Raw genomic sequence first — 21,463 nt, forward strand, 5'->3', positions numbered from 1 at the left:
TAAACATTAGTTTAGTCCTTTAGTTAGCAAGTAACAGCAGCAAAACCAGTGCAGAAGCCTCCTATACCCAAGTGAATGGGGGCAAGGGGATAACAGTCATCATCCTATCTCAGTTTTAAGGGTCAAAAGCATGTATTAAAAGGCAGAAGAAAGAGTTATCCCTTTTATATCTCACTGGAGGAAAAAAAAAACATCACAGCAACAGCAGCAAAACACCGAGCACTCATCTCTTTCTCAATGAATTAGAAAACTGTCTAAGGGTGATAAAAATGTGACAAAACCAAAATGGATATTTGGGGGTTTAACACTGTTTTCTAGAAAGGGGAAGGTAAAACACACACAGTCTATGGAGGCTAAAGAAATTATACCACCTAGCACTACATATAGCTAGCATCATTCCACAGATACCTACAGGCAACCAATTAAAGTAACAGCAACTCTGCTCCTTACCAAATCTCTAGGATACAGCTGGGTGAACTACATCCTGCTTATTTACTAGTCTTTATTTAAAAAAGAAAAACCCAAACCACATTGCAACGCAGAATTCTTCTGTTTTCTGTCCAATACTACTAAAGATATCCTTTCCTAAAGTGAAGTCATGGAGCTAGCTACACAACAAAGCACCACCACATAGTAGTACAAGGCAGCGAGGACGGTGGGCAAGGAGGAGGGGACAAATGCTAGAGGGATGAGAGGTGGTGGTGTAGCGGGCATGGCTTAGATCAGAGGAGGAGGAGCAAAGAACTTCACCATTTTAGACTTCTGGGACTGTACAAACAGCGCTCAGTTACATGTTCTGTCGGCTACTCACTGCAAGACAAGCTATCATACTGGCCTCACGCTAGGATTCTGGAAGTACAAACACTACGTCTAAGGGACAAAAAGAGAAAAAACCCAACAATTCATAATCCATGCGCAGTGACTCTGTAAGAGCTTCTGAACTCTGATGAAGGAGACACCACCCAACCTTCTGGGCAGAGATACAGCCCTTGCCATAAAGCACCCTGAACCTAGCGACATCATGTTTTGCTGGCATAAGCTTGCCACTGAAAGGAAGGCCAAGGAGTTTTTTCTTCCTTTCCTCTCCAGTGCAAGCTACACAGGCCTCAGGATAAGTGATCTCTATTACAAACACACAGCCATAAGCTTTGAGTGGAACAGACGGTGCAGTGTTTTTCTCTAATGCAACCATTAATAATCCAGTCCTCCCACATCCATTAAAACGTTCAAATTTTTGTTACTCAATTAGTTCAGTCCTTTTGTTACTGCAGCTACTATTTTTCTTCCCCTTGTAGTATTAGACAAAAAATTATTCATAGGCTATTCTAAGCAGTCGTTTCTGAAAGCCAGGTATTCAGTCTATTTATGGTGCCAAAACCTGCCTGGTACGGTACAGTTCTCATCACACTGAAAACACAAGAGATGAAAAAGCGCTGACATCTGTTAAATTAAAAAGGAGAATGTGTAATTTCAGGTGTAACGCTTACATACACTGTTCCTTCAACTACTTGTTTGGAACGTGATATGAACAGTAATAAGCAACCCAGCAGTGCTTAGCAAGGCATGTCACACTAAAAATATCTAAAGTACCAGAACTGGTAACTCTGAGCGTGAACTGTGATAACGTAACCAAACAAATCAAAATTCTACTCTCATCTCAAAAAAGGATGCAAATCCTTTCTTAAAATCATCAAGCCCCATAAAAAAAAAACCCCTAGTTAAAAGTAATTTTGTTTTTAAAAGTTGTATGTTCTTGTTATTTTTTGTTTGCTTGGTTTTTTTAAAGGAATCACTTCGTTACACAAAGAATTTCATGCAGTTGACATATATTCAATGATGCCTCTACCACAGCGATAACTGTAAAAGTTAAAACCACATTTTAAAAGGTGCAAGTTCTGGAATCAACTATAGTTTTATCGATTTTGTTGTTGTTGTTAGGAAGACAGTAGTCTAAGAATTAACTCCTGAATCATTACAAGGAATACTCATAAACACAGTTACTCTCACAGGCAGGGATAAAGACCTTTCTCTTTTCATTGCTCAGTACTGTTATGTAACAAATTCCTAGAGAATAGAGGAACAAGACGAAAAACAAAGAGTGACAAAGGAGAACAACATCTTAACAATACTTTCTTTGGTTCACCAGGAACTTTCATCAGTTGTTTTGAAGTTGAGTATTGAAATTCTGAAGTGATATTGTTCCCAAATCGAACAATAAAGGGATACTTCAATCTTGCAATCACCTTCAATTGACTTAAATGCAGTAAGACTATGAATGTGTGTGTTTGCCATTGTTTATTAAGGCAACACATTCTTCTAAAAGATGATACAGGTTTTAATAAAGCATTGGGTTTCCCTGACTCACTGGGGAATCACTGCAGAGATATGCTGATAAAGGGTAAGAAAACGCTGACTAGAATATCCCTTAGAGTCAACGAATAAAAAGCATCTAAAAGAAGGGACATTATCTGCAGAAAGTAGAGTTTCCACTAGAATGAAAAAACCCCCCAACCCAACAACCCAAGACATTCCACTGTAAATAAATACCCCAACAAGTTATCTGGACTGGGTTCAACAGACCTGTGCTCCAATAAAAACACGGAAGAGCCAGTGTGATAGCAATGCTAGACAGAAAGGCTTTCTAGATATATGTAGAACCTACATCAAGAGTTCATTGTGGCTTATTTGGTGTTTTCTTTTGGAAAACTCAAAAGTATCACTGTGTTATATGCTTTATGTACACATCTAAAAACAAAACACACAAGCAGCACAGTTCATGATTCCCCAGACAGAAGCTGCCATTGCCCAGAGCAACCCCTCTAGAATGTCTTCTCATGTCCTGAACTGCATGCATCCTTAATGCTTGTTTTCACATGAAACCCCTGTTGCATTTCCAGTACTAATAACGTGGGGCAAAAAACTGGGGGTAATGACCTTCTTGGAAGATGGTGTGTGACACCCTCTCAGTTACAGCAGCTACAACATAAGCTGTAGAGTCAACGCCTGTCTTTGCCAGAGAAGACACGCAACACTTACAGTGGTGTAGCTCAAACACTGAGCAAGATCTTGTACTCTTTGAAGTACTTTTCAGTTGGGATTTTTAATCATCACAAATACAGAGAAACAAGATGAACATGTGGCTTTCTCCATCCCCTCAATATGATTTTTAAACACTTCATGGCCAATCATTGTATTGCAATGTCTCCCATTGTAATACTAGAGGAGTAGTAACAGGGTAAGGCCAAGCGCAATCTTGTACATCAAACCACAACATCCAATGGAAGCCTTTTTTTCTCCAGTTCCTGTTGCAACCTCAGTTATGCAGCCCTGGCCTACAGTGTTTTAAGTTCAGTGGTTTGTTTGGTTTTTTTTTTTTTTCTGGTCTCTATGTGAGTATGGCATACTGAAGTGCAGTTTTGAAGAAGTGGTATACAACTATAGCACATGTACTACTAAGAGTCCTGGATCTACCCACTGCAAACACCAAACGGCTGTCATCATGCTTTTAATTTTCCCCTGGCAGCAATAAAATGCAGATTTATTCCATGAATACCACCACAAATAATGCTGCCGGAGAGTGCTCTCCCTTCCTCAGGCAGTACACCTTCTGCTACTCCCCACCTAAGACCTGCACGTGTGGCAAAGAACTAGGAGTCTCCTAAATATGAAAACTCATTTTTAAACATGTTACTTGTGCCAGAAGAGTACTTATAAACAACAATTCACAAAAGCCAGCAGTACCTTAAGAAAAAGGTTTTGTCAAGGTGTTCCCATTTTTTTAAAAAGGAAAAAATTTAACAGTATTTCAAGACTGGTGAAATTCTGGTATGGGTTCACTGTAAATCTTTAGCAGCTGGCAATAAAAATACAGACAAATACTTGTATCAACCAATATTCTTGCCTCTTCTTGCTATACAGGGCTAAAAAACCGCTTTGCTTTGTCCATCAGTATAATGCCACCTCTGTCACCGAGCTATACAACAAGACTGATTACCGTCTTTGTTTTAAAGCCTTGGCTATACTACAAAAATGATCTGTTGCTGACAATGGATGTCAGCAATGGGCACAGCTGAACCCAGCTGTATGGACAAACACGAGCCTTGTTTACACGAGGACATCTTTTGGTGTGATCTGTGGTATGAATTTAAACCAATGTAATTATGTCTTTTTCCTGTTTACCCTCATCCCATTCCCCATAGCTCTATTCAGATAAGAAATTACTATTTAGGACTTCAACAGAAGACAATTAAAATAACTAAACAGCCCACACGGTAAAGGCAGCCAAATTCCCAGTCTGTTTGAACTGAGTTGATGATGTTAAATTACACCTGCTGTAGACATGCTAATGCAAAGGCAGCGTGATTTTTCTCCTTTAGGATTTGTTTTTAAACAGTTTGATAATCATCACATCCCACCAATGCATTCATAAGGCTTAACTAAACAGCGATACGTACGCTTGAAATATCTAAACTAACCGCTTAGCGCAAACAGGTTCTCCTCAAAACTAACCTTGCTTCAAATCCTAATCCTCCTTTCTGTTCGAACATCAAAGCCCCGCTCGGCAGAGGCCTCCCTCCGCTGAGCTGAACTCCACAGCCAGGAAACACATCGGTGCCCTCAGTCGCAGCCAAGAGCTGAGGAAACGTTCAGACTAGTAAACAAGCTAATGCCAAAATCCTTAAATCAAAGAGGGGGAGAAAATAAGAAAAAAACATCATCATCTGCTTTAAAGCCGTATATTTTCGTTTTTAAATGACAGCTTTTAAAATGGGTACAGTCCAAAGGGTGAAAAGGTAATGGCTTTTCTGGCCTCTCCTTTTTGTTTTCTTTCAAACATTAAATTAGATGCATTCTAACTCAAGCTACGGGCCTTGCAAAGAAAAGATAAAACTCAGCAGAAACTTGAAAACACGTCAGTCAGATTCACAACCCAACAGGCGATGCCACAGGTAAGAGCTGTAATTGCCTACGAAGACGAAGGGCAGGAGCGCTCGCCGGTGCGGCAGCGTTCGCAGGGCGCGTGCTCCTCGCCCCGTCGCTCCCCCGCCGGCATCGTAGCCAAAAGTCTCCGGTACAAACGCCTCACACCAGCGAGGCTCGGGGGCACGAAGATTATTTAACTTGTCCCTGCTCTTCGCTCCTTAGCTCTGAAGAGAGATTTACGTAGCATGCAGACATAGCTTGCTTCTACTTTTTTGGCCCTTGTGCAAAGCTGTAACAACTTCACTGAAAACAGCAGCAGCGAACGCGTGTGGGGAGAGGGAAATGTAATGGAGCAGAAGTTGCGCTCCTTTACCTTTCATGATAGGACTCCAGAAGAAATTTCATAGACATGAAAGTCAGTGTTGTCCCAGGATTAGCATCAAGATCTTGAAAAGGAGAATTTGTCAAAAAACGTGACATTTGTCACCTGTCATTTGGCAATGTTTGGTACTATCTGAAGTCATTACCAGAATATGAGTATTTTTGTTTGGTACTATCTGAAGTCATTACCAGAATATGAGTATTTTTGTTCCTTCCAGGAGGAAAAGTGCTCTTCTTTTAGAGATCAGGTACTGGTATCAGTGTTACACAGGGAGTGATAGCAACATTGTTACCGTGGTGGCAGTCACTCTGGGATGTTTCACGCTGATTAAGATCCCCGCAAGGACAAGGCTTAAGATGCAACCTGGAGTTAAGGGACAGTAATTAGCTGTAGCATTAAGCTACTTATAATTCAGACATGTGAACCTCCATTTGGTGGAGCAAGGAATATTAACATCCTTAAAACAGCTTGACTGAAAACAATTAATCTGTAAATATTGCAAAACAGGTGACAGTCTCACAAAAATTGAGAAATACCCCCTTGTTTTTTTCCTTAAAACTTGTGTTAGACTTATTTTTTTACCAAGACAAGCTGCTGTACTGCCAACAAGCAGCCTTTGCAATGAGCAGCCCTCCAGCAAAGACTTCTTTTCTGCATTTACTATAGATTTCAGACTCTTGCCACTGAGACTTCCAATAGTTGTTCACTTGTCTGAGTCTCCCCAGTTCCACGTGGAGAGGGTTGTGGGATTTTGTTTGTTTGTTTTAAATAAGAGGTTATGCTAGGTCCTCAGTTTCTGACCTAGGTTCTTCTTAACGCAGCTGCATCATATGGATTAATTCTACAGTGAGATGAACTCTCTTCATGCCATTATTTCATAGGAACTCAGAAGGGCCTTCTGACCCAAGTGTTTAATAATACAAACAATCATGAATATAGCTCCAGTGGCCCGGGGCCTAAAACTGGTCTCCAGCACTCATTCCCTCTTCTCCCTGGAGACCTTCCTCCTTCTCCCACTGACTACAGAAGCAGCCTAAAGAGACCAAACCTCCCTAAAATTAGTTTTTGCGAATAATTACTCTCCTCTTTTGCTCCCTGCTAGACTTTGCTTGGAAAGGCTCTCAGTGTTAGGGCCATTTAGTTTCAAGACCGACTCAGTTATCACCTTATACGTACTGAAATACTGTGCAATATATCAGTCCCTGCACCCCCCTCCAGTCTCACTGGATCTGTTCACCACAGACACTTAGTTCCCCTGAGCTTCAGTAAGAGAAAAGTTACATTCCTCCACTCACTCCCACCCCTCTACCCCCAGAGATTACCAAAAATACTTCAAGGATCCTCCTGGATTGAACGCACCTTAAAAGGTAACATTTGCGACACCTCACTGAGCTTCTAGCTGTAAGCCATGGCTATGCTTTCCCATATTTATGCAAGAGCTGCACAAATTCAGCTTCAATAATATCAGAATCTGATTTAGAGGCTTCAAAAGATGTTACTTGAAAGCTATTCCAGATGTGTGGGCGATATCTAGCTTTCCGTTCTCGCTCTTGGCTGCAATACTTCAGTAACTACTGTATTATTAACTGAAGGCACCAAGTCCAAAACAAGGACCACAGACTCTCTAAATTTCAGCAAGGAAAAAGAAAAAATTAGAATAGGGAAGCTATAGTTTGGCTAGAACAGAAATTAAGAGAAAAGCTTGAAGTCACCAATTACACCACTTTGGAAACCGAACTATTTTGACATGGAAAACTAACCAGCTGAGCCAAAACACCAAGCTTCCCTCCCAAACCGTTAAGAGAGACTACAATGAAACACACTCAGAAGTTCGTTTCCAAAACATCAACTAACCTCTAACAACAAAAGGCACAAAATAATAAGGTTTGTGGGGAAAGAGGAGGAGGAACACTTTCAAGTGTTACCATCAAAAGAGAAACAAAACCGGCTTCCAGTTTGCTTTGCCCAATCTTCTGCTTTCAGACTTGAGATGACAAGAAGCCACCCACAGCAAGAACAACCAGATATGACTACAGAGCAAAGGTCCCAAATATTGAAGAATTCACGCACACAGACAAAAAAGGAAGTCAAGTTCCGCATGGAAACCAGAGGTTTGTTTATGTTCAAATACTTGTAATCACCGCTAAAAGGAAGCTGTGGGTTTATTTTTAGGGATCTATTTTTAGAGAAAGCATTATCTCAATATTGTCATTTTATGGTATTAGAGGAAAAAATGGTTTCCTTGTACTAAACTTAGAGTCATCAGGTTTCCTGTAAGTAAGGATCAGCTCAAATAAAAATGCACTGAAAAATGAGAAAAATCTTTCAGGGTTCTTTTTTCTTCACTAGACATTGAATCAACAGTTGCAAACAGGCTAATGATGCTTCTTAGTCTCACAGATTTGAAGAAACTTGGATAGCTGTTATCCTCAAAGAAAACAAGCTTTTTGCAGAGCCTTGGATTTGGTTAAAGGCTATTTTCAGAAGATGCCTCTGATGTTGGCATTACACTAAACTCATTTTTAGGTCATACTAGTATAGACACTCATTTTCAAGCCTCCAAGTGCTACCGGTATAAGAAACAAACCAACTACTGCACAGTCACAACCAGCACGTCCCTGACCTCCAACCTGTCCCCAACACACACACAAACATGGTAGCCCAGAATCACGATGGTAAATTCAAACACATGGAGTAAGACTACAAAGCTGTAAGAAAGTGTCAGAAACTCGTAACTGCAACACAAGTAGTTTGTTGCACACAATTCTCTGTAGAATTATCAAAGGTAATAACCAATAGGCAAAGGTAAAAGCAAAAATAACATATCTAGAAATTCAGACCTCGCTAAAACTAAAGTTCTCTACAGTTTTCCTCCAGAAGAGGGATATCCACTGCTTAGGAAGCAAACAGACACCTGGAGATGAGATACTGCATCCAGCAACTCTGAAGTATAAACTGGCAGCACTATAACAAGTAACATCTCAAATAACTGAATAAACTACTTTAGCCTTACCTATGATTTTTCTCTACACTTGCTATTTTCACTGCTCTGTGGTCAAGGCCCCGGAAAAAGGTATTCTGAGTTGGTTCTGACCAGTAAGCATTAGAAAAGCCTGTCCTTAATACCTCCAGAGAAAACTGAGGTTTGGTAATAAAAATCCCTGCAATGATGAACTCTGTAAAGACATTACAGCTCATTATAGTATCTATAAACACATGTGAAACAGGTCAAGCAAGCCACAGCAAGTCCAATGTAGGGCTAATTTAACCATGAGACTAGTGCCTTCAAGCCTTCTTTACAGGCTGAAAGACATATTTTGTATTAAAAAGCTCTGCAAAGTCTGTTTTCCACACTGAAGTTGGAATCTCCTGGTTGACCATGCCTGATATGGGAAAATCAGACATTAGCACCTGACAGTATCTGAAATAAAGATGAAGCTATATGCACAAGTGGATATGGCTTATTACCCATCACTTTAATTAATGGGTAGAATCTTCTGTGCTGAAGGAAAAGGCAGTCCTGCAGTTGATTATCTTTCACTAGCTGAAAGGTGGATGAAGCACAGCTGAAAATCAGGTACTTCTCTAATCAGTAACACTCAATTGTTGCTCACTGCATTTCCTCAGCCCTGTTCCTGTAAAACACTTGCGCAAGCTGATCATCTTGGTCTCCAATTTTGGAAATATATTTGCAGAACTGCAATCAAGTTCAGGAATTCATTTTTAAATTCTATAGAATTTATTTATATAAATATGATCTGTAACACCAAGCTTATGTGCAGTCAGAACTCAGACCTTTTATTCCTCAGCAGAAATAAAAATCGTATTACTTAGAGTTATAACTCAGATCAGCTTCGTCTTCTTCACATGATGAGCCTCACACTTCACAACATAGTCTCCAAACACAACTGTCAAACTTGTACTGAAAAAAAATAGCTAGAAGACTGAGGCAGCTGGTCAGAACTAGGTAACTTCAGAGAAAAAAAAAAAGCCAGGAAGTTAATTTTGCACTGCTATTCCAAGTAGGTGTCTATACAAGTTGAGGAAAGACGGAGACTACTGCTGTAGAGGCTCATGCATTGCTTGTATACTATAAACTAAATTAAAATCCATGGTTATTTTCTGCTAGTTTCACAGTGCAAATAAATGTATAAAGAGAGCATTCTGCACTGACACGAGAAGAGTAAGACCAGTACGGCAGCACATCTTCTCCCTTGAATTTGCTATTCTTGCTTTTTTTAGCACTTTTTAAACATAATGTTGCATTGGGTTTGTGTGGCAAGGTTTTGGCAGCAGGGGGGCTACAGGGGTGGCTTCTGTGAGAAGCTAGAAGCTTCCCCTATGTCCGATAGAACCAATGCCAGCCGGCTCCAAGGCGGTGCAGCTGGATGCCCGAAGGAGGCTGTCACCCCGTGGGAAGCCCATGCTGGAGCAGTCTGCTCCTGAAGGGCTGCACCCCATGGAAGGGACCCACGCTGGAGCAGTTCGTGAAGAGCTGTAGCCCGTCGGAAGGACCCACGTTGGAGAAGTTCATGGAGGACTGTCTCCCGTGGGAGGGACCCCACGCTGGAGCAGGGGAAGAGTGTGAGGAGTCCTCCCCTGTGGAGGAAGGAGCGGCAGAGGTAACGTGTGATGAACTGACTGCAACCCCCATTCCCCATCCCCCTGTGCTGCTCGGGGGGAGGCGGTAGAGAAAATCGGGAGTGAAGTTAAGCCCAGAAAGAAGGGAGGGGTGGGGGGAAAGTGTTTTTAAGATTTGGGTTTATTTCTCATTATCCTACTCTGATTTGATTGGTAATAAATTAAACTAATTTCCCCAAGTGAGTCTGTTTTGCCCACAATGGTAATTGCTGAGTGATCTCCCTGTCCTTATCTCAACCCACGAGCCTTTGGTTATATTTTCTCCGCCCTGTCCAGCTGAGGAGGGGAGTGATAGAGCAGCTTCGGTGGACGCCTGGTGTCCAGCCAGGGTCAGCCCACCACAAATGTATACTGACATCATAATTTAGCCTCTCCTTTTTCACAGCAGGCTAGGGTCATTTGGAACACCACACGCGTTTCCACTGCAGACTTGAAGACAAAGGTGACTAAAACAGGGAAGGGAAAATACAAAGACACACAGGACAAAACTCTTTAAGTTTGATAATTTTTAAATCAAGGATCCCTTTCTGGATATTCCTCGTATTTTAAACAGGAGAGGTTTTTTTGTGTATAGATGCAAATCCACCCTGGCACCTAAGCCCCACAGAACAGCTTATTGCCCCCCTAAACACACTGTCATTACAGCCACAGCTATGCAACTCACCCTGGGAAGTGGTTGGTGGTGTGCATACACACACAGCTGCGTGCCTGTACATCTCTACCCATCTACATGTACAGTGTGGCCATGCACAGGCAGCTTACGTGAGGCACTCATGCATTATTTATAGCCCTTGCCTCCCATCACCTCTCTTCCTCTACCTGCCCCGTTGAACCGAGCATTAAAGCAGGAAACAATTGTCGCACGAAGCTGTCGACACACTTCCTGCTCTCCTGAAGCTGAGAGGGGAGAAGTTCTGTGGGGTCAGATAACCTGTCTCAGCATGCCCAGTGATGCACACTATTTCCAAGAAGATAAAATTCTGTACTATGTCCCTGTTTAAGCTCTGCAATACTGAATTTCCGAGGCAGAGGTTGACACCCCATTTGAATTGTATGCCTTGGAACATGGAGGACTGATAACCCTTTTTACTCTGGCCAAACCATCCATGTCGTGAGTTGTGTAGTAGTCAACACTTACACAGCAATTTCACATGTTGAAAAACATTTAACTCAGTTCAGCTGTTAGAAGCATCAAACAGCAGGAGCTCATCACCACACCCCAAACAGAAGCCTCAGGACAGCAAGTTCCACTACTCAGTAACACCTTACACATAAAACCTCTGTCTCTTCTGCTACATTAAGGGTGTAGCTTTTTGGGTTTTGGAAGTGGCAAATGAGGAAAGCCCTCATCATGTCCTCTTCACTGTTAACTGCACATTCTTTGCCCGTCCTTCTGCATTTGACATTCAAGTAGTAAACAGTGGCAGATCACGATCGCTCTGCAAGTAATTGTGCGGGTTCCAGAACCATCATGCCAACTATGCAGACAAAATTCTTTAAAGCCATGAAGATGTCCCTTTCTTCCCGCTCTGCTCCCCCTCCCAGTTGCATAAGCTTATTTTTCAACACTTGGCAGCAGACCGAACATATTAAATCACAAAGGACCGAATTTGTTGTTGTTGTTTCTCCTTTTGAGCTTCCTTAATTAGGACTCCAGTATTTGGAAAGTAGAAGGAAAGAAATGCACTGTGGTATAGAACTATCAATATTAACGAACAAGCCACATTTCCAGCTTTTAAAAATATTCTGTTTGAGGCTAAATCAGCATATCTAAAAGCGACCTATTTGGAGTAAGTATGTCACCAAGTTCGATATTTAGGTCAGTATTTGTGCAGTAATTCCAGTCTGTCCTGAAAACACCAGTTCTGTTCACCTGAGGACACACACATACAGGAAGACCAATCCTAACACCTATTCACAAACCCCTTACAAAAATTTACTGGGGCACAGCACGAGAGCTGTCTTGGCTAAGACAGAGTTCACTGTTAGAATGAATCAGATTGTACAGGAGCAATGCTCATTTTTAATTAAATTGAGCCCAAGCCTCTGCAAACATGAATTCAAAACTTCTCTAGCATACATATATTTATCGCAGGACTGATGCATTAGGATTTGTCTCATTCTGGAACACCACTAAAAAGTCAACACTGCCAATACTCTGTGGGGAGAAAGACTGCAGAGCAAGCATTCTTCGCAAAGTCTCTTTTCAAGATTAAGCTTGTTATTTAAAAGTTAAAATAACATCATCTCCTAGCTCTTTTGAAGTATGCAAAAGACAGGCATGAAAATTTTTTTCATCGTTAAAAACTGAATTGAGCAATTTCAATGAAATATTTTAGCAGGGATCTCCTTCTGCATTAAAATTCATAATTAAAGCTTTCATTACACTTGTAAGTACCAGAAGCCTCAGTTTCCAGCAGCATGCATCAGGAGCATGAAGGACTGCAAAAAACTACCACTGAACATAAGTTCACACAGATGTCAGTTTCAAAACCAATGCTATTAAATAACATCTATATTTAAAATTGTCCTGGTTTCGGCTGGGATAGAGTTAATTTTCTTCCTAGTAGCAGGCATAGTGCTGTGGTTTGGATTTAGTAGGAGAAGAATGTTGATAACATGCTGATGTTTTTAGTTGTTGCTGAGTACTGCTTATGCTAGTCAAGGACTTTTTCAGCTTCCCATGCTCTGCCAGGTGCACAAGAAACTGGGAGGGGGCACAGCCAGAAGAGTTGATCCAAACTGACCAAAGAGCTATTCCATACCATATGACGTCATGCTCAGTATATAAACTGGGGGGGGTTGGCCGGGGAGCAGCGATCGCTGCTCGGGAACTGTCTGGGTATCGGTTGGCGGGTGGTGAGCAATTGCATTGTGCATCACTTGCTTCGTGTATCATTATTATTATTATCATTATTATACTGTTACTATTAGCATTACTATTTTACTTTATTTCAATTATGAAACTGTTCTTATCTCAACCCAGGAGTGTTTCTCACTCTTACTCCTCCGATTCTCTCCCCCATCCCATCGGGGTAGGGGGAGTGAGCGAGCGGCTGCGTGGTGCTTAGTTGCTGGCTGGGGCTAAACCACGACAAAAATACAGTCTTAAATACTATTCATAACAATTCACAAAAGCGTGTCTATACACCACCATGACTAAAGAAGAATCTGTAAGTGTCATGTGACCTAGCCCGTAACAAGCAACTAGAAGCTCAGAGTTAGAGCACCGTAACATCTCCCTCCTAAACTTGCGTGCCTTTAGACATACAATGCTTTATATGGTAGTTTCTTCGTTAGCAAGAATATTTCAACTTCTTTGAACTTGAGAAGCTTCCAAACACATGAGGCAGAGCACCTCATATAAATGTTGGGGTTTCCTCCTGCGTGAGAACACTAGCCTGCCTGAACTACAGAGCTGAAGACGAAACTTCTTCTCATTTATTTGTACATGTAAATAAATCAGGGATGATGCACCTTACAATTAAGCACTTGGACACGAACCGCATCAGCTGAAGGAAATTTGAGTTACTTTCGCAGTGTTACTAGTTTCTCTGTTTCTGTTCTTCAGAAACAGTGTTACTGCACAGTACTTCCCACACAACTGCCTTGCATACAATCATGCTTGTCTCCGTTTCTCAGTCTAAGGATAGAAAACCCAAACATTAAAAAAGCAACTTGAAGTGGCAAAGTACTGTTATAAAACCGATGAATCCAGAACACCGAGTCTCAGTTTTTGGGGCTGGGGGTTGGAGAGTTGGGGAAAACGAAGCATCATTTTTCCCTTGAAGCATGTTTTACCAACAAAAAAGAATAGCACAGCAAATTTCTTCAGTTCTGACAGTCTGAAAAGACACTTGAAACTATCTATTTTCTTTCTACTCTTACAGAAGAAAAATGGGAGGATATCATGAGTGCATGGGGATACATTCTCATGCTGGCTATCGTCCCAATGCTGTTAGTCATTTGGGTGAACCAGAAAGAAGGAGAGAAGCACAGCGTGGCACAGAACAAGCTTATGCTGCCAGTAATTCAGAGGGGCTTTCTGGCCATTTATCTCTACTTCTGAAGTTCATTGTTTTTCCACTGTTTTTCTCACTCATTAGATTTGCTTTTCATTTATCTGATGTCAAAGCCTCTGGAGATGAAAGGGCACTACTCTCCCAGAGAGAACGACAAAGCGGCAAGAACTCAAAAACCTGACAGACCATGCCTCACCGTCTCGTAAAACACGCCTTGGGGATTTTTACCTTGAGGCTTAACAGACCTGAGCAGGGATGTCAGAACAGCATCTTTCAAAAGAATTTTAAAGCTTACTAGGAAAAAACCTAAAGGACATCTTATATGATGCATGTGTTGGGAGGTGCAATAGTTACTGCTCAAAGAAAGCGTGACATAATAATCAAAACTCTTAAAAAAGCCCACAACCCAGGCTTTACCACTGGCAATAGGCTGGATAATACATTATTCGAATCTAAAAAGACAGATCTAGTGTGCCATAAATATCTCTAAGTAGTACTACGTAAACCCAAGTTGCTTTAACATAGCAAAGAGCATGAACAGACAGCTCTGTGAAGTATAAAACTGATGGACAGTTTAGGCCCAAGCAGAAAACCAGAGTGCTGACAGCACAGCAAAACAACTTGCATGTTAAAAATAACAAAAATCAGTGACTCAAGATACATAAATTATTCAGAGAGGATTTATCAAAAAAGTGGCAGGGATTAAGAGATAAAACAGGTGATTGCAAAAACAACCTTTCAACTACACAAAGTGGAACTGAAGACTCAAACGAAATAATGCAGGACCTAAATTCCCATAATAAATTGTGCTCTAAGCACAGCATAAAATTTAGTTTACGAAGGCTTTAGTTAGTATTTTTTTTAACTGACATAAAATGATTGTTTATTAAAAAAAACCAAAAATAGTCATAAAACTAAAGAGAGATTCAGCAACATTTGCAAGCAAGAAAAAAAGTCCTTAATTCTAGCAATTTAATCTTTAGGCTCTGTGTAGGGAACTAATTAAAAAAATCCGACACTATTTTAGATTTTATTAACACTGAAATAAAGCTTTTTAAACTGAAATTTTGACCATTATATTTGTCATCCTTTTTGTTCTAATGATCTCACTCCATCCATCCAGCTGGATCATGATGAGAAAAGGGAGAGAGTCCAGCACAGCACTTTGCTTACACAACCATGGTAGAAAAAAGCCTCAGTATGAACGCAGAAAAATTCACCTCCCTACAGCCTGTTACCAAGAGCTCCCAAATTGAGGACTTTTTGTGCACCACTAACAGCAGCAGCAGCTCATGACAATGAACCCAGAAAGATTACTGTATCACTGCCTGGAGAACACAGAACTGGGGGAAACACTGCAAACATCCCATTCAGACAGGAATTAGCACTCTTCTCACCTTTGATGCTTGTCGAAGCCATCGCAAATATTCAGTGAAGTTATCGAAACAAATGTAGTAGGTCTGGCTTTGAGGTCCAGAGGAGCTAAATGCTAAACAGTGCTGGTGCTTTTTCACTTCTTCCACCTACAGTAGAGACACAAAACTGTTAGTGAACAAGAGTCAAAAGCCTCTTTGCAGAAGTCCCCAGGGCAAAGTTAAAGTGTGCCCAAGAGGAGCTCTTCAAGTAGAGTTTGACTAACCCTCTCAAGCACTCAAGCTGGATCTTGGCTGTCAAATATTCATGAAATCTACACAAGCAAGGAATGAGAACAGAAGGACGAAGGAACCAAAGGAGAAACACACCAAAAATGTCAACATTTTAAGACAGACTGAGCACCATAAAAGGTTTCCCAGTGAAACACATTTAAGGCTGTCTTTATACAGCCTAAAGAAGTACAATTTATACTCCTGGTTATTAAAAACAGGCTTAACAAAATGCTTCTCTTACAGCCCAATTAAATTCTTTGGCATTTCTCAACTTGCTAAAAAACACCCAGAATACATCATTCTGCTACCATACACGAGAAGTCCCACACAACTTATGGTCTCAATGTCTCAGCATCGCATTCTGGAAAGCCTTTGCAAACCAGGAAGTACAGAGTATTTATGGGGTTGAGGAAGAATATTTTTTAAGCGATAATTTAAAAAACACTTAGTTCTGTGCCAAACATCCTCCTCCCAAGCTTTGTCAGCAGAAGCCCTCAATACATTTTTCTCAGCTTGGTCCTCCTTTTCTTTTAAAATTTGTTGTCAACTTTTGCTTAACACTGTCTGCATGTTTTATATTACACGAGACATTTCTGTGCAAAAACAACTTAGAGATTCCATGTCAAGCAATTAAAAAAAAGGTACACAATCTTTTGTCTTTTTATATTTTAAAAAAAAAAAAAAATCAAAATCTTTTTCATCTCGAAGAGAAGGCTGATGGGGACCTGAATCCTGTCCTCTCCAGTGTGCTACAGCCAGGAATACAATTCACTGTCAGAGTTCACCCACTGCTGCTAAAAGAGGAAAATGTCTCTACTTCAGTACCTCCAGGGAAGAGTTGCAGAATCATGTGAAGAATCATGAAAAGAGATAGGAAAAACAGCTCCTAGAAGGGACTACTTTTCACATTCCTAGTATAGAACATTAATGAATCAACTTTAGCCTGCACATATAACATCGTGAAGCTTGTTTCTTTCCCAGTGACTCTTAAGAACCAAACTTATCAGTATGCAAGGTAAAAGAGCATTACTTCAGATGTAAATTCATCCTCAAGCTAATGATTCTCTTCCCATTACCTTGGCTAATCAAGCCAATAATAGTGTTCTGAAACACTATTTAGGCTGAAAGTAATGCTGTAATCTTACTGTCTTCACTGAAGTTTCACAGAATCACAGAATGGTTAAGATGGGAAGGGACCTCTGGAGGTCATCTGGTCCAACCCCCTTGCTCAAGCAGGGCCACCTACAGCTGTTTGACAAGGACTGTATCCAAATGGCTTTTGAATATCTCCAAGGAAGGAGACTCCACAACGTCTCTGGGCAACCTGTGCCAGTGCTCAGTCACCCTCACAGTGGGGGTGGGGGAAAAAAACAAATTTCCTTGTGTTCAGACTGGACCTCCTGTGTTTCCAATGTAATCAATCAGAAAAAAGTCCAGTTTCAGCTTTTCACAAGTAAAAATGTCTGTTGCTGTTAGCTTGTGTTAGACCACTACTCATACAATGCTGAACACCCAAGAAAAAACCAATGTTGAAAATAAGCCCATGCCCTTATTGGTTAATTTTCAGATCTTAGAGTAACCCAGCATGGATAAAAACTGGGTGAAGAGGCACGGTACAGGATCATACACAATACAGGTGCACGTATCCTTTGGCTGTGTACTATGGCACATAAAAAACATTTAACACTGCACACACGAAAAGGAAACTGAATGTGTTTCCCTTGCTTTTCTTTAGCATCTTAATCCAAATGTTGTGAATTGTTAAATATGACCGACCATAATCAAAAGTCATTTATATACTTTGACAACCCCATTTACAGAAACAAAGCTTTTGAGGGGCTAAGAATCATCATAATTGAATGCAATCTTCTCTGCATAAAGAGATAGGGTTTCAGCAAGCAAATACCTAAAATAAAATATCTTACTTTTCCACCAATTAAAGGGAGGACATGCATCTTTCCAGTCTGGCTTTCTTTTACTGATGAGACAATTAGGCATGTTCCACAAAGGATAGCTTGGCGTCTTGTCCATCTGTTGACTGGCAAATGTATTTTCCCTTTTCGAACATTGTACATTCCTGAGAGCTGAATCCGTTCCGAGCTGCCAATGCTGTGGGGCTTTCCTGAAATAGAAACAAAAGCATCCGCTTAATCACAGAAAATCTTTGCCTCTTTCACTCAAGTCATCCTGAGACTTTATCAGCAAGTTTTCAAGCTACAGACTGCAGTGCAACAAATGAAACACAGCTTCAAAACCATGCAAGCAGGTAATTTAGCATCAGCTTCAGTACAGGCTTATTTCATACGTGGAAGTACATGACAGGTTGGTATCATGGAGAGCAGACCACAGTCTTGCAGTACATGAAATAATCTGCAGTAGTCACAGAAGTACCAATTAATGTTACCAGTGTTCTCTATGGGATCTGGAAATCAAATGTTCATCCTCAACAGTAATTAATTGGTTACAGTTGAGTTCACATTGACTGTTTGCTAACTGCAAAAGGGGGTGATGTACTGCATGCTGACATGCACTTTTGCACTTTCATGCCTCTTCTGGGCATCCTTAAGGTCATGGTTTGAATAGCTTCAATAGCTTCCCAAAGAATACAGTTCCTACTCTCTCCAGCCCACCCTGTTCAGTCCAACCCCACAGCAGAGATAGTACACTCAGCCACAATGTAAACAGACGCAACCTAGATGGAACTCCTCAAACACCCCGCTTCAGTCTGAGTAGAGCTTTGGAAAGAGCAAAGTTCTTTTGTCTATATTGCAATGAATTCGCTATTTATAATAATTCAGATTATTAGCAAGACTACCAATTAGACCAAATCTGTTAAATGACTTTAAATGGCTCAGATTCTACTAATCTAATCTATTAATAAGATTCTACTCTATAGAAACCATCATTAACAACAACAACACAAAGACAAGCATCTCTCGTCTCTGCTCTTACAGGACCACATTTTTTAGGAGATAACAGGAAGAAGCACAATTTGCTCATTCTAATCTGAAGTATTTATCCACATCAAGTTACCCTATCAAACCTTAAACATCCCAGCCCAGATCTGAGTCATCCAAATATACTAAGTCTTCCGCAAACAGAGACGACAGATAGTCACGTTCAAGTTAAACCAGCTGACATTTCTGGAAGAATACAAGTGTTGTTGAAACTTTGGAAGAGAGCTCCCCCGGATAAATGAACCAAAGGCTACATTAATTCTAAGTAGCTTCCCCATCATGATAAAAGATAAATCACTCATTTTCCTACACTAATCTTTACCAAAATTCTTAAAAGTCAAAGAATTAATAACTAGTTAGGACTCCAGAAAAGCAGAGCTGATCCTGTCTAACCCCAATATTTCAGACCAGTGCCAATTAAACTGCAGCAGTGACCAGTGCTGCACACTATTATTCCAACTTGCTATTACTCCCGCTTGTATGACAGATCATTTTTCTCAATGAGTCTGTTCTTACCTTCAAATTATCTATGGGGAGATAGAAGACACCTACCACATGGCCTGCCCACTGCCATTCTCTCACCCCGCCTACCCTGTGCCAATTCTTGCCCTTATCTTTAAAAGCAGCCTTCCTGAATCTTCCCGCCAGTTTAATGAGCCAAGACTTGGCATAGCTACCTTCAAGCCTTGCTCTGCTCTAATAAACACTAGCATTCAGGCTACTGATGTCTGCCAGTTTGGATCTGCAGGAACATCATTGTTGCTTGAAGTTAAAAGACCGAAACGCCAATGCCCACAGGGTATTGGCATCTAATACAAAAACAGGTACCCCAAGAAAGCAGTAATTTCACTGCCAAGCAAATTCAAATCCAACAACAGAAGCTGTGGATAAACACTTCGCCCAACAGAATAGAGGGGAACAGGGGACATCCATTCTACGCAAAGCTACAGAAAGACTGATAGGGAATACAAGTGAGCAAAACAGAGCAACTCGGCCTTCACTAAACACAAAAGCTGAATCAAACTTTACATTTGGAATAGGAAAACTGTGGTTGCTAAAATAATTGGTAATTTACTTAGCTTGTACAGAACGATGGACTCCCTGCTGCAAAGCATTGATTAAAGAATTAACCACACACAGAAACAATAAAATCTCTGCAATGGAGTAAAAAGTGCCTGGTAAGTATTAATAGTATGGTTGTATAAGGAATAGTTGTCAGGGGTGTGGGCAATTTCACCTCAAAAATTACGTTTTATGGTCATCTTCTGGGGCCTGTTTCTGCCTGTATGTTCTCCAACTTCACTGGAAAAGCACAACCCACTGTTGATTGAACCCCTTAGGATTGCAAAGCACAGCCTCAATCCCTTGGGAAGCCAAGCTCATTTAGCATTTTGATATAGCTGAATGCAACTTTACCCATCCAGGAACAAAGGGCATAATTCACGCTTAATATGGACAGACTTGTGCCCTAGAAAACACCAAATCTGAGCAGTTCTTTGGGATTATGGTAGGTAACAAAGGGGATGAGCTCCTGCTAAAGTGCTGCGGCCAAGACGCTTGGCAGGAAACATGGCAGCATTGAGGAGCAATAGAGAAGTAACATTACCCTGCCTAGTCTAGTGGTAAACAACTACCACACTGGGTGCCCACACTTCACAAAGGGTGCTAAAAAATTAGTCTTCAGGAAAGTTGGGGGGAATCAGAAGCCTGAGAAAACTGCTTCCTAGGACCAGACTCTCTTGGACTAGCTACATGAAGTTAGGCACAGCCGAACCTGTAAAACTACTCAGAAGTCTCTAAAAGACATTTCAAGTTTCATATAAATTCACAGAGGTTGTAAGTCACAAGTCACAGTAACAATTAGTATCATCCATAAACGTTTAGTAGAAAAGCCAGAACAGAGGTATCATTAGAAGTATTCATGCTAGATATGAATGGTACTTTCTCTCAAACTTTGGATTTGATGGGAAAATCACCAGGGTAAGAGTCTTCAGTTATTACTACTGAAAGACATAGATATAAATACACATATATGTATATAAAACCTAAATTTTTATATCTAGATAAACAACAGCCCCTTCAAACTCTAAGAATTTAAGGTGCTTCTTCCCAGCAAGTACTGCCCCTTGCTACATGAAAGCTGAAAGATTCCCGATGAGAACATCAGAAATAAAATACTAGGCCTATTTCACTAAAGCAAATGGTTTCTCTCTTCCTATTCTTGCCTACTTCACTACATAACCAACCATCTGGTTGAACCAGATGATCTTTCGAGGTCCCTTCCAACCCGGGCTCTTCCACAAGTCTATGATTCTATAACTTGAAAAAAACATGTTTAATATTGGATCACACCTTGTTGCCTGAGATGCAATCTGCTCACATACCATTCAGTTTTCTTCCTGATAAAGGTGTATAATCATTGAGATTTGATAGTATCACAGTGTCCTATTATCATGCAAGCAGGGAAAAAAAGAAGTCAAAAGCCACTGGCTTATTTTGATTTTAAATAGAGGTTATTCAAGGACATACCACCTAGTCGTGGAATCAGATCCCTAAATCCAAAGAAGTTTTGCAGGTAACTGTGAGCAAAAGCCGTTTGACAAGAAACAGCCTTGCCTACTGAAAGATAAGCTTGGACAGACTGCAGCTTTATCGAGCTCGGATATTTGCTGCCAGGAGAGCATAAAAGCAAGGAAAGTTTAAATGACAGTGAGCTCTGCCACAACAGAAGCAGGACAGGACTTGGAAACAGTGTGAAGCGATTGCAGCACTGGCTGCTCCTCACTTCAGGGAGGAAAGCAGCAGGTAGCAGAGTCCCACACCGCCCCGCGGAGCAGCTCCTGCAAGAGGGCTCATCCCTGACACGCTGGGGAGCAGAGGACAAGGAAAGGG

At 40.9% G+C, this 21,463-nt stretch overlaps 1 protein-coding gene across 1 annotated transcript in view; it reads right to left on the bottom strand.

Moving 5' to 3' along the window:
* The window catches only part of PHLPP1 (PH domain and leucine rich repeat protein phosphatase 1), a 141,258-nt gene that overhangs the window by 48,233 nt on the left and 71,562 nt on the right, over positions 1 to 21,463 (bottom strand). The window contains exons 2-3 of the mRNA XM_075704617.1: positions 17,540 to 17,736; positions 15,366 to 15,491 (exon numbers count right to left, since the gene is read on the bottom strand). Coding sequence (XP_075560732.1) covers positions 15,366 to 15,491; positions 17,540 to 17,736 — 323 coding nt within the window. The remainder of the gene's footprint in view (positions 1 to 15,365; positions 15,492 to 17,539; positions 17,737 to 21,463) is intronic.

Source organism: Pelecanus crispus, chromosome 2, assembly GCF_030463565.1.
Source record: "Pelecanus crispus isolate bPelCri1 chromosome 2, bPelCri1.pri, whole genome shotgun sequence".
Taxonomy (NCBI): domain Eukaryota; kingdom Metazoa; phylum Chordata; class Aves; order Pelecaniformes; family Pelecanidae; genus Pelecanus; species Pelecanus crispus.